The following is a 13447-nucleotide window of genomic DNA, read 5'->3' as shown; positions in this document are numbered from 1 at the left end:
CATTGGGTGATAACATGACATGATTTGATTGGATAGTGGGAGTGATAGAAATCTATCACTAGTGACCACCCCTCCTCCCCTTAATTTAAAGTTAAACGTGAAATAAAACAAGGAAAACTGGGATGACAGACATCGCGCACGCTAGGGTAAACTGCAGAAAATAGAAGAAGAAAAAAACCCGATGTGTCACAGGAGGAAATTTGAAGAAATCTGGATGACCCCTTAAATCCGGTGGAGTTTTTTTTCTGATAAAAACATGCTAAACAAAAAGTTACTAAATTTTAAAAAAGAAACGTAAAAGAGTACACAGATTGACAATTTAACTACTAAGCATAAGAAAACTATTGATGAATATGACTCCACTTCTAGTTTAATACCAACGTTTTATGCTCGTGAAGTTGAAGTTTGCACAAGAAGTCTGCTTCTTTAACAACGAAGAACTAAAACCAAAGGTCGACTTCTCTAAATCAAACACCACAAAGTTATCCTCAAACTGAAATGTTCCAATCTCGATCCCATGTTCACTCGTCGCGCCACCATCAACAAACGCGAGGCACGCCACATATTTTGTTATTTGTTTCATGGAGTTAGCCGTGGACACAATCCACTTCTTCCCATCTTGGAGACTGAAACTAATGTCAGGAACCTTTAATCCGACTCGGGTACCATTAACAAAGGTCCTGAAACAAAGTTTAAATGGTGTGACCGGCTTTGCAAGAGGGATCCGTTTTGTAACCTTTGAAAACCTTCTAACCACACGATTATAAATGTCGGTTCGAAGAGTTGTGTAAGCCTTGGTTGTACTAAGTTTGGTAGTTGCTTTCGTAGGAATCTCGATAGATCTTTGTTTGATGACAATAGCATTGACACGGATAAAGTATCCAAAAGAATCAAGACGCTCTAGTAACGGAGTATAAGAAAGAAAACTCGTTATGTCTACATTTGAGTGTGGATGAAAGTAATAAGGACCATCTCCGTAGAATAGAACCCCCGGAGCAGATGTGTTGCGACTGCTAGGCAAACACAGAGCTAGTATTTTCTTAGCCGCTTGTTTGAAAAATGTCTGGAACGCGTAGGGAGACAACGAAAGCGCCATGACACCAGTCACATTTGCGGGGAAATATTTAAAAGCCGAAGAAGGAGCACATGCAGCGTTAAGGGTAGAAAAAGGGAAAGCATTAAACGGATTTCTACCGTTGGTTGTGTTCACTATCAAATCGTCATAGTTGAGTAGAGCTTGGGTACACGATTTGGTCAACGGGTTCATCACATTGACTGGACATGAACAGGATCCCAAACCAGGTAACCTTGAACTGTTTGTTTCAGGAGGACAGGAAGGGTTCTTGTAAGAGTAATAACTTCGTACCTTGGTGCATTGAAGATCTTCACATGAAACCGGAAAGATGCAACGCCTGTACATGGGACAGCTGACTGGACGTTTGTTCCATTGTTGGATGCAATCGTGCCATATGAAAGGAGCGTCGATGTCTATAAGGAAGTTTGCAGGTGTGATTCGTGTGATTTCCCATAAAGTGTCGATCTGAACGCTATAGAGAGGCGTAGCAACATCGATATGTTTGTGTACCGGACTCACCATGGTAGTGTAAGGTGGTACATATTGTGCTATGGATTCATATTCTTGAGATATGAAGGCTAGAAGGAGAACAAAGAATTGTAATAACAAAAGCATTTTTTTTTAGTGTTTGTATATCATCAACTGTGGGTTCTTTACCTATTTGACACTGGATTGAGGGACTAGTTGGGCAATAAAATAGAAAATAGATTATAAGTAATTAAGGGTCGTGTTAATTGTCTTTAAGTTAAAAGTCAAAGGTTGAAGATTGAGCAAGTGTATACCAAAAGCAAGAAGTATGGACCATGGATAGACACACACTTCGAGACTCGAGACACGAAAAGGCAAATTTTAAAATATGCTTGTTTTTTGACCCAGATCTGGTGCATGACCAAGATAAGATTATTGCATTGTAATGTATCTTTTTGAGTGGTTGACTTTGCATTTTGCAGTTTGAGTTTCATGATTAGGTTTTCAAGTTTTATGTGTACTGGTACATATGAATAATGCCTCTATTCATGGGCGGTGTGCAAAACGTGTCATTCCAGTCAGTAAAAAGGTATTATGGGGCGTTTTTCATATATGAGTGTAGTGGGATAATGCCCAATAATGCTCCATCAATGATTACCCAATTATTATCTTTAAAAAAACAAAAAATAATACTTGAAAGCTTCTGACTGGTCAAACAATAATGGGAAACATTGCACCGGCGTTCTTTACACAACGCATCCCCCCCCCCCCATTTTCTGAAAACAACGCCCAAGGGGGCGTTTTGGGGCGTGGATTTCAGAGAAAACTCCCAAAAATTGGGCCACTACGGGTGGTATAATGTTGGGTGGGGTTTAAGTTTCATGTTCAGGTTTTCAAGTTTTCAAATGCTGGGGAATAGGTTGTGTTTAGGGTGTTATTTGATAACTAATTAAAATCATGGCCTAACTTAGAGTCTTAGATGGTGGTTACTACATTTTCAAAATAATATATGTTACCATGAACATTAGCCACGGCTTTTTTATTTTTTATTTTACTATTATAACAAATTTTTAATTTTTTGTTGTTTTATTTGGGTTTTAAAATGTTAACTTTTAAGAAATTGGCAAATTGGAAAATAATAATCCCATCATTGTGAAATTGGCCAATAATAATCCCAAGTCAGGAATTAGCCAATAATAATCCCACCTCGTCCATTTTTGGAAAATAATAATCTACAGTCACTAAACGACAAAAGTGCCACGTCAGCATTTGGAGTATTATTTTCCAAAAATGGACGAGGTGGGATTATTATTGGCTAATTCCTGACTTGGGATTATTATTGGCCAATTTCACAATGGTGGGATTATTATTTTCCAATTTGCCTAAGAAATTTCGAGTGTATAGTTACGACGTACCTACATTTATCTAGTTTTTGATATAGTCGTTTTTTTCGAAACTGAATTGTAAGTAGTAACTTACAAGTAATCCAAAACACAAATATATATGTTATAAAAGTCGCCTTACATTTGATTTTTATTTTATAAGTTGATGTTGGTTATCCTTTTAGTTATTTTAATAATATAGTGTAATGGCTTATAAATTTTTACGGATACACCATTGCAACGTACAAATTTTTCTCTACGCATTGATAAAAGATTTGTTCAAAATCGAGCGGGTCAAATATAATTGATTTTGTTGTTCTTTACCGTACGAACCGAACCGGTAATGGTACCAATAATCGATGTTATGGTGCATAGTATAGATTTCATTGAAAATAAAGTTGTATTCACAATAAAATGTCTTTTTTTATATCAAATGCCATATCAAGTTTCGGTGTTGTGACGAACCGAACTACTATCGTCCCAACAATAGTTGTGCATTGTTTGATAGCATGATTAAGCATAAGCACTATCATGCTAACATGCTTCTTAGGGGCACGGGAATACTTAGTTGGGTGCTACACTTCTACCAGTGTTATAAAAATTTCATTCTCGAAATTTATTATTGATCAAACAAATCGTTATCATCTTTATTCCATTCACAAGTTGTTTTGGACCTTGTCGAACGTTCCATTTTACCTTTACCACCAAATGTGTTTGACCCTTTCCCAATTTCTTGATTTGTCTGTCGATATGGCTCTCAATAGATTTCTTCTACAAACTTTGATCCAAATATGGTCTTTTTTTTAAATGGCTAAAATTACTCTCCCAAACTTCTATATTTACAAATAAATCACCCTTGGTTAGGATTGAATCCAAGACCTCTCACTAATAGGCAAGAGCCTTTACCAAGTGAGCTAGTCCCACTTTGATCCAAATATGGTCTAACCGAATTTCAAAAACGTGGGGAATCTTGGATTTATCAGCCTATACCTTTCTTTGTAGAGTAAATTACAAGTTTTGTCCTTTATGTTTGTATCAAATTGCAGGCGGTGTCCTTTACCTTTAAAATTGATGGGTTTTGTACTTTATGTTACAAAATCTTGCACGTTACGTCCTTTAACCCTAACCTATTTAAATTTTTCCTGTTAACTCAAGTGACATAAGGGTATTTTAGTCTTTTTATTCATTTATTTAAAAAAATTAATAAATAAAACAAAATTAAAGTTTAAAAATTAATTATATATATATATATATGTATTACACAGACACCTACTCCTCTCTCTCTCTTTCTTAACATCTCTCTAACCTATTTTTCTCTCAACCTGGCCTCCACCGCCACCAACAACCACCCGTCACCATCACTGCCCCCACCCGTCACCCCAAACCACCACCTCCACAACTATCACAATCACTAAATCAACACCAATAATCATTATGAAACAACACCATCAACCGTAATCCGGGCAGCCATCTCCGTCGTCTGAAACATAAATCCGGGCCGCCGTCGCCTGTGACAACCAACACCGCCGTGATAACCATAAATCCGGGCCGCCATCTCCGTCGTTTGAAACTTTCTTGTTGTTGATGACAACTATAAATCCGGCCGCCATCTCCGCCGCCTGTGACAACCACCATCGGATTTGACAACCAGATGTATAGTTAGAGAGGGAGAGAGAATAATGAAGTTTTTAATTTTATTGTTTTAGTAGTTATTAGTAGTTAATGAGAGGAGTCACCGGAAATTGGGGGAGATGAAAGGGGTAGTCACCGGAAATTCAAGATAGACTAGAGGAATACTCACCTGAAAGTCGATGGAGAGAGAGAAGGTCTTCTGATTGAATGATGCAGCGGTCGTCTTGAAATTAGGGCAACACATGTTGAGGAGACCATTTGTTTCCATTTTGATTTTAGTTTACAGTCCATTGCCAACTGTTTCTTTATTCTCTTGTTACCTGTTTGGGGGATTTGATGTTTTGCACGGTATTTTCTATAAATTTGTGATGGTGATGTTGGTTGGTGGAAGGAGGTTGTGGAACTGGTGCATAGAGTGAGAAAAAGGGTTTTTAGGGTGTGTTCCCGAGTTAAAAATCCCTCCCCATCCCTCCCCTCCCCTCCATGTCTTTCCAAATTGGAAAGACTATTATCAGGCAAAAAAAAACCCCATTTTCCCTCCCCTCCCCTCCCCCTGTTAAGTGGATCTCTGGAACACAGCATTAGAGAGATAGAGTTAATATATAATCTTTTTTCTTTTAAGATATATCTTTTAAATAAGAGTAAATTACGTTTTTGTCCCCTGTGGTTATGTCAGTTTTACTATATTAGCCCAAAATAAGAATTTTTAACGTATTTGCCCCCATGGTCCCTATATTTAACCATTTTGGCCCCTAATTCTAACTAAACCCCAACTCTGGTTAACTTCTTGGTCACATGGGTTGCACATGATGGGTAATATGGTAATTTCACCTCCCCCTTTTAATGACTTTGTAAAAAATCCCAGATCTTCAACCAAACATCATCATCTTCATCTCTATGGCAGCTGCAGGTGGCGGCGCACGGTGGTGCACAGCGGTGGCCCCACATAAACTCAGGGAATGATGATGATGGTTATGTATTTGAAGATCTCGGTTTGATGATGATATGTTCTTGAAGATCTGGGTAAGATGACGAAGTTGTTCTTGAAGATCTGGGTTTGAAAGTGGTTTGAAGATGTTCTTGAAGATCATCATCTTCAACCATCATCATCATCCCCACATAAACATCCAAACACCCCCTAAATTCGTAACACAAAATTGTCAAAAAAAACATAACAAAATACAAACCTGAAGATGAAAATCCACATAACAAAATACAAATCTTACAAAATAAAGTCTAACGAAAAAAGAATCATTCAAAAATCCCCCAAATCCCCCTCTCTTTCTGCTGCAACTACCACAAATCCCCCAAATCGGTATAAATAACCCAGATTTACTTCTACCAAATCTTCAAAAGAAAAAATAATCATTCAAAAAGAATCACACACAACCAACACCTAGGTCTGACATCGCTCGTCGGAGGACCCTCAACCCACCGCCGTCGCTTCCACTGCCGCCGCCGTGAGCGGCGGCGCATAATCATTGATGTGTGTGAGGTGTTATATATTTTTTATATATATTTTAAGCCCTTTTACACTTTTTTAGCCAAGTTTTAAATTTATAAAACACGATATTTACTAACACTAGACACACATATGGGCAAGTGCACCCATCGTGGACGTAGTATAGTGTTGGTAAGATACCGAAGTCGTCCAAGGACACAAGAGCTTTTAGTACCAGTTTATCCTCAACGTCCAATCAAATCAAAAAGTTAGAAAAAGGTTTTAAACTAGAAAAATAAAAACTAACTAAATGCTGAAAAATAAAAATAAAATAAAAACAGATAGACAAGATGAATCACTTGGATCCGACTCGTGTATTAGTATAACCTTTGATTATTTTCGCACTTTTGCACTTGTTTAAGAGATTATCTTAGTTATTGTAGTAGGCCCCTCTTTTGAAGGCGACGTTACCCTCAACCCAGTAGTTTGAGTCAGCAAGGATACAATCCTAAAGGGTTGGATTATTGGAAGATAATGAATTAAGTTATTAATGCAAATTATGGTAGGCCCCGCTTTTGGCGGTGACGTTACCCTCGGCTAAGTAGTCTGAGTCAGCAGGGATACAGTCCTAAATAGCCGGGTTATAGTATTAATAGTAGTTAACTTATGAGGGGGTCAAAGAGTTTGGATCCCCGCCATCCAATACCTATGGGCATTGAAGGAGATCCTACTAAATTTGACCCAGGTCCCTTGCAGGACCTCTAAACGTTGAACAAGGGCAAGACCCTTACCAAACCGTTCCCTTAACCCCCGACCAGGTAGCCAACATACCTCCATATAGACCGTGGAGATATGAATGGTGAAAATCTTTTATTTTATATAGACAGTAAAATAATGCCAAGACACCACGGACAAACGATAAGGAAAGATCACCTTCAACATAAGAAACTAGTTATTAAAGTCATTAATACAAAACCAAATAAAAAGTGCAAAAGATTAAAAATAAAAAGTATTATACTAAACACTTGTCTTCACCAAGTGATGTAAGAGACTTAGGCAAACATGGCCTTGATTGTCAAGAACTCTTACTATCAATCTTGAATCCCGAGACGACTCACACACTCTACGATGGACAATGGATGATGGTGGTGGATGATGGTGTTATGGTGGTGGTGGGTGGTGGATGAAGTGTGAGAGAGGTGGTGTGCCAAGGGATGAGTTGGAATGAAACCAAGCACTCCTATTTATAGGCTGAACAGAAGGCTGGGCACGGCCCCGTGTCCGCTGGACACGCCCCCGTGCCCGTCTGACACTCTCTCTCTTCATTAATTGTAATTCGCAATTACAATTAATGCGCCTGCTGTACTTTCGCCACGCCCCCGTGCTCACTAGACACGGCCCCGTGGTGGGCAATAGAAGCTTCTACAGGTTTGTCTTTTCTGTTGCTTCTTGGGCACGGCCCCGTGCTGGCTGAGCACGGGGCGTGTTTAGTCTTCTGTTTTCTCTTCTTTGCTTGGGAGGATGCCTTTGAGGGTTCGGGCAATCTACTTTTGTTCCTTTTCTTGTATTTATGCTAGAATTAGCTGTCTTTTTGCTTCTTTTGTGTATTTGAGCTCATTTCATCCTGAAAATACAAAAGGAAGACAAAAACACTCTTTTTCCAACATTAGTACTTAAAAAGGGTTTGTTTTATGCCTCATTTGATGTAATTTATATGTTGCATTTTACACACATCAAATACCCCCACACTTGAACTTTTGCTTGTCCTCAAGCAAAACTCTTTAAATGTGGCTTACACTCCCAAATGGAATGGGTAGAAGAGAAGGTTTTTGGCTTGTCACAGAGTGTCGGGAATCCAAGATCTTTTTGGGTTTTATTTTTATTTATTTACAATCCTATTCGTTATGATTTATTTAGAACGTTTCATAAGATAAATTACTTATTTGGGCATAACATGCCTTTTTAAAATTTCATTTATATACAAGTTCACATACCTCACGGGAGAAATCACTCAACACTCGGCCGAAAGTGTATTTTTTTTAGTGAATCACTCGAGAGCGGCATGGAACTTATTCCTACCATAAGCTTGCCAAGCAATCAATCCTCCTCCTTTTTAACTTTATACCTTTGTAAATATCAAGAGGACTTTTTGGGCGAAGGGTTAGGCTTGGGCTAAAGGTGGGTGGTTGGGTTAGTGGTTAGTAAAAGGGCGAAAAGCGTAAAAAGCGTCGGTTCTCGTAAAACACTTTTGTTTTTAGTGACTTTTTATTTTGAAGTATTTCTCCAAACAAGCTTTTGTTTTCATAACTTTGTTTGTTTTTAACTTCATCATTCAAATATATATATATATATATATATTGATCAAACAAAAGAGCGAGCTTGCGAAAAAACGAGCTTGTTACTAAAATAAAGGGTGAAAATAAAAAGGGTTTTTGGTGGGTGAAAAGGGTAAAGAAATGAAAGGTTTAGGCTCAAAGGGGTTAACTAGGGGGATTTTGGGTAGGTGGTAAAAAAATGAAAAATAATGGTGTGGAAAGAAAAATGGTTAGTCCTAATGCCTCCATCATTTACTTACTTGGGTTTAAGTTGGTAAGGACCGGGAATGAATCGTCGTGGCAAGTTCTAGAGTTGTAAGAACCAAGCGGCTATTCACACAAGAAACGAAAAATGAGCATTTAGTCCAAGGATGTAAATTTGTATGCTCAATAAAGGCCCAAAACTCACTTTTGTGGGAATGGGTTTTTAATGTGATCAAGTATATATAATCAAATTTTTAACTAGACTTGTTATGCCATTTCATAATTTTCTTATGTTGGTTCTTGTTACCACGACGCTCTCGGTTGTAAATTTGTAAAAATATAACCTTATTAATCTTAGGATTCCTAACTTAAACTTTAGACAAGTAAAAAAAATGAAAAATTTTGAAAAAATTTGGGGTGTTTAGCTGTTCCAATAGAGTTTTGTGTAAGGCTTGTTGTTAGGACTTGCAAAATTTCGAGGTGTTAGCTCCCCCCCCCCACACACTTAAATTACACATTGTCCTCAATGTGTTCCAAAAAATAAGTTTTTCGGTTGATTAAAATGTGTAAAAGTGGGTTAAAAACAAGATTTTATGGTACTGGGTAGCTGAACACGGGGTGGTGTTGGCTGAGCACGGCCCTGTGTCCAGACTGCCAGTACCAAAAGTAAACAGAAGGCTGGGCACGGGGGCGTGTTCAATGAGCACGGCCCCGTGTCCAGGTACCTGAACTGGGCATTTCTGCAGAGTTATGGGCACGGGGGCGTGTTTGGTTGAGCACGACCACGTGCTGAACTTGCTGTAATGAAGAAAAATTGTCGAGAGGCTCTGTTTTTGTGCTTGGGGTGTTGGTTCAAGCTTCCCTTAGTGTCCTTCACCATCCCGAGTGTGTTTTATTCCTGAAAATTAAAAACTAAACTAGAAAACATAAAGGTTAATCTAAACTAAACTACGGATAGTTCCGTGGAATGCCTCCGTGGTGCGCCACGTTTATAAGGGTCCTTGGCTAGACCCACCTTATCAGGTGGCTCTGGCTCATCTTCAATTTGGGGGTCGTCATTGCCAAAAGGATATTTCATTGAGCGCTCAAGATCTATGCTCCTTTTGAATGCCCCTAATTGAAGAGGTAGATTGTTAAATTTCCGGTTTTTCAAAGCTTCATGAGTTTTCACAAAAGGTTTTCCCAACACTAGAGGAGCGTCATCGAGGATGACATAGTCGGTTGGGATTACCATTTGATTTGCTTGAACCAAGACATCCTCAACTACACCGATTGATTTTATTACTTTCCGATCGGATAGAAAAATGGGTATTTAAAGTGGAGTACAATCACTAATACTTAATTTTTCAAAAATGTAGTTAGGCATTATGTTAACACAAAGATCTTTATCAATGGTGATATTACTAATAAATGAATTTTGAAATAAACATGGAACCGGTGTAATGTTAATTTCAAAAGGATCTTCTTTTATTAGCGAGGTTTGATCATTAGTTAACTTAACACTTACCATTTCTTTGATGTTAGCACTAGTGTTTAATTCTTTTAAAAACTTGGCATGAGGGGTTACTAAACAATGATTTTCGAAAGTAGGTGACAAGAGGTTAATTTCTTCAAAATTAGACTCTTCTTGAATTTTAACATTATCGGACTCACCTTTTTCGTTGTTTAACTCATGTGTTGGTTTTTCACTTTCTTGTTCTTCCATTTTTACATTTTCAACTATCTCTACGTTATTATTACAATTTAATTCTTCCCTTGCGCGGGACTCCTCTTCCCTTGCGCGAGATTCTTTCATGCAACGTTCGATAGTTTTAATGTGTTCTAATATCCTATTGGTTACTTCGGTGAGAGAAAAAGAATTGGGATCCTCAAATCTTGAATCCGGTTGTTCGATCCTTGGCTCCTCATAATACTCATATGAAGTAGATGGTTCACACCATTGTTCTTCATTGTAAGTATATGATGGATAAGGGTCGAAACTTTGTTCTTCATAGTACTCATATGAGGTGGGTTGTTCACGCCATGGTTCCTCATAATAAGAGTATGAAGGTGGTGGCTCATATCTTGAATCTTCAAAGTATGAGTATGAAGGTTCATACCTTGGTTCATCGAAATATGAGTATGAGGGAGGAGGTTCATACCTTTGGTCTTCCTATGGTGTGTATGAAGTTGATGGTTCGTACCTGGGATCCTCATAATGGTTGTATGAATTGGATGGTTGATATGAGTTATTATATTGAACCGAGCGTGTGTTACGACAATTAGTGCAATAATTACCCCTATAATCATCCTCATCATAGGTGTAGTTGTAACCTCCTGAGTATTGATCCATAAGAATCACTCAGCAGACCACAACTGAGTCTCGGGACCAGAAAACAAAAATTGTGACAGAAACAGAAGCTGGACACGGCCCCGTGTTCAGTGAGCACGGCCCCGTGTTCAGGGTCTGTATCTGGGCGTTTTAATTAAAGTTACTGGTCACGTTGGACACGGGGGCGTGTTCAGTGAGCACGACCCCGTGTTCAGACTCTGTATCTGGGTATCTAACTAAAAATATGCAGCACGGGGGCGTGTTCAGCAAGCACGGCCCCGTGTTCAGGCTACTGTGAATGCAAACTAATCTAAAATGCAGAAAAATATGCGCGCGTTTTGAAAAGGTTTTGAAAAACTGATTAGGCCGTTGATTTTAAGCTTTTTTAAAATCCTTGTGTCCCCGGCAGCGGCGCCAAAAACTTGATGTGTGCGAGGTGTTATATATTTTTTATATATATTTTAAGCCCTTTTACACTTTTTTAGCCAAGTTTTAAATTTATAAAACACGATATTTACTAACACTAGACACACATATGGGCAAGTGCACCCATCGTGGACGTAGTATAGTGTTGGTAAGATACCGAGGTCGTCCAAGGACACAAGAGGTTTTAGTACTGGTTTATCCTCAAGGTCTAATCAAATCAAAAAGTTAGAAAAAGGTTTTAAACTAGAAAAATAAAAACTAACTAAATGCTGAAAAATAAAAATAAAATAAAAACAGATAGACAAGATGAATCACTTGGATCCGACTCGTGTATTAGTATAACCTTTGATTATTTTCGCACTTTTGCACTTGTCTAAGAGATTATCTTAGTTATTGTAGTAGGCCCCTCTTTTGAAGGCGACGTTACCCTCAACCCAGTAGTTTGAGTCAGCAAGGATACAATCCTAAAGGGTTGGATTATTGGAAGATAATGAATTAAGTTATTAATGCAAATTATGGTAGGCCCCGCTTTTGGGGGTGATGTTACCCTCGGCTAAGTAGTCTGAGTCAGCAGGGATACAGTCCTAAATAGCCGGGTTATAGTATTAATAGTAGTTAACTTATGAGGGGGTCAAAGAGTTTGGATCCCCGCCATCCAATACCTATGGGCATTGAAGGAGATCCTACTAAATTTGACCCAGGTCCCTTGCAGGACCTCTAAACGCTGAACAAGGGCAAGACCCTTACCAAACCGTTCCCTTAACCCCCGACCAGGTAGCCAACATACCTCCATATAGACCGTGGAGATATGAATGGTGAAAATCTTTTATTTTATATAGACAGTAAAATAATGCCAAGACACCACGGACAAACGATAAGGAAAGATCACCTTCAACATAAGAAACTAGTTATTAAAGTCATTAATACAAAACCAAATAAAAAGTGCAAAAGATTAAAAATAAAAAGTATTATACTAAACACTTGTCTTCACCAAGTGATGTAAGAGACTTAGGCAAACATGGCCTTGATTGTCAAGAACTCTTACTATCAATCTTGGATCCCGAGACGACTCACACACTCTACGATGGACAATGGATGATTGTGGTGGATGATGGTGTTATGGTGGTGGTGGGTGGTGGATGAAGTGTGAGAGAGGTGGTGTGCCAAGGGATGAGTTGGAATGAAACCAAGCACTCCTATTTATAGGCTGAACAGAAGGCTGGGCACGGCCCCGTGTCCGCTGGACACGCCCCCGTGCCCATCTGACACTCTCTCTCTTCATTAATTGTAATTCGCAATTACAATTAATGCGCCTCCTGTACTTTCGCCACGCCCCCGTGCTCACTAGACACGGCCCCGTGGTGGGCAATAGAAGCTTCTACAGGTTTGTCTTTTCTGCTGCTTCTTGGGCACGGCCCCGTGCTGGCTGAGCACGGGGCGTGTTCAGTCTTCTGTTTTCTCTTCTTTGCTTGGGAGGATGCCGTTGAGGGTTCGGGCAATCTACTTTTGTTCCTTTTCTTGTATTTATGCTAGAATTAGCTGTCTTTTTGCTTCTTTTGTGTATTTGAGCTCATTTCATCCTGAAAATACAAAAGGAAGACAAAAACACTCTTTTTCCAACATTAGTACTTAAAAAGGGTTTGTTTTATGCCTCATTTGATGTAATTTATATGTTGAATTTTACACACATCAATCATCTCTTTGCCCTCTCTCTCTCTTCGATCTTTGTCGCCGGAAAACGGAGGTACGGGGGAGGTGTGGGTGTTGTCGGCTGCTGGCCTTCATGGAGAAGGAAGAGGGTGAGCAGGAGAGTGTGTCATGTGTAGGTGTGTTTGAGATGTGAAGGAATTGAGGAGTTGTTTAAGTTTTGTCTGTGTTTTTGGTTTAGGGTTTTCTAAGGTAGAAGAAGAGAGAACAAGATTTAAAGGGGAGGGGAAATTACAATTTTACCCTGTTGGTGCACTTGTGTCTGTACTTTGTCTGTATTCGGTCACGATGTAAACGATGTCCTTGTCAGTCCTGTAAGTTGACCAAGTCAACCATCCTCCTGGTTTGACTTGGCCAAACAGTTGTTAAATGGTTGTAATTGTCTGTCTCGAAGGATAAGAGATCGAAGGATGATTTAGATCCTTCGATCTGCTCGAAAGATATGCAACGAAGGATACTGTTGGACTTCGAAGGATATGCAATCCT

General features: G+C 39.0%; 1 protein-coding gene across 1 annotated transcript; it reads right to left on the bottom strand.

The window, feature by feature from the left end:
- Positions 1–227: 227 nt before the first annotated feature.
- LOC110886309 (probable aspartic proteinase GIP2) lies at positions 228–1720 on the bottom strand. Its single transcript, XM_022134095.2, has one exon. The coding sequence runs from the start codon at positions 1688–1690 to the stop codon at positions 371–373; it is 1320 nt and encodes a 439-aa protein (XP_021989787.1). The 5' UTR covers positions 1691–1720; the 3' UTR covers positions 228–370.
- Positions 1721–13447: the final 11727 nt, after the last annotated feature.

This window comes from Helianthus annuus, chromosome 10 (assembly GCF_002127325.2).
Source record: "Helianthus annuus cultivar XRQ/B chromosome 10, HanXRQr2.0-SUNRISE, whole genome shotgun sequence".
NCBI lineage: Eukaryota > Viridiplantae > Streptophyta > Magnoliopsida > Asterales > Asteraceae > Helianthus > Helianthus annuus.
Note: the sequence above shows the minus strand (reverse complement) of the source record. Positions and strands in the feature narration are given on the sequence as shown.

What these genes read in the sequence shown, in the direction of transcription:
- LOC110886309 (XM_022134095.2), bottom strand. Translation starts at nt 1,690, where the DNA reads ATGCTTTTGTTATTACAATTCTTTGTTCTCCTTCTAGCCTTCATATCT.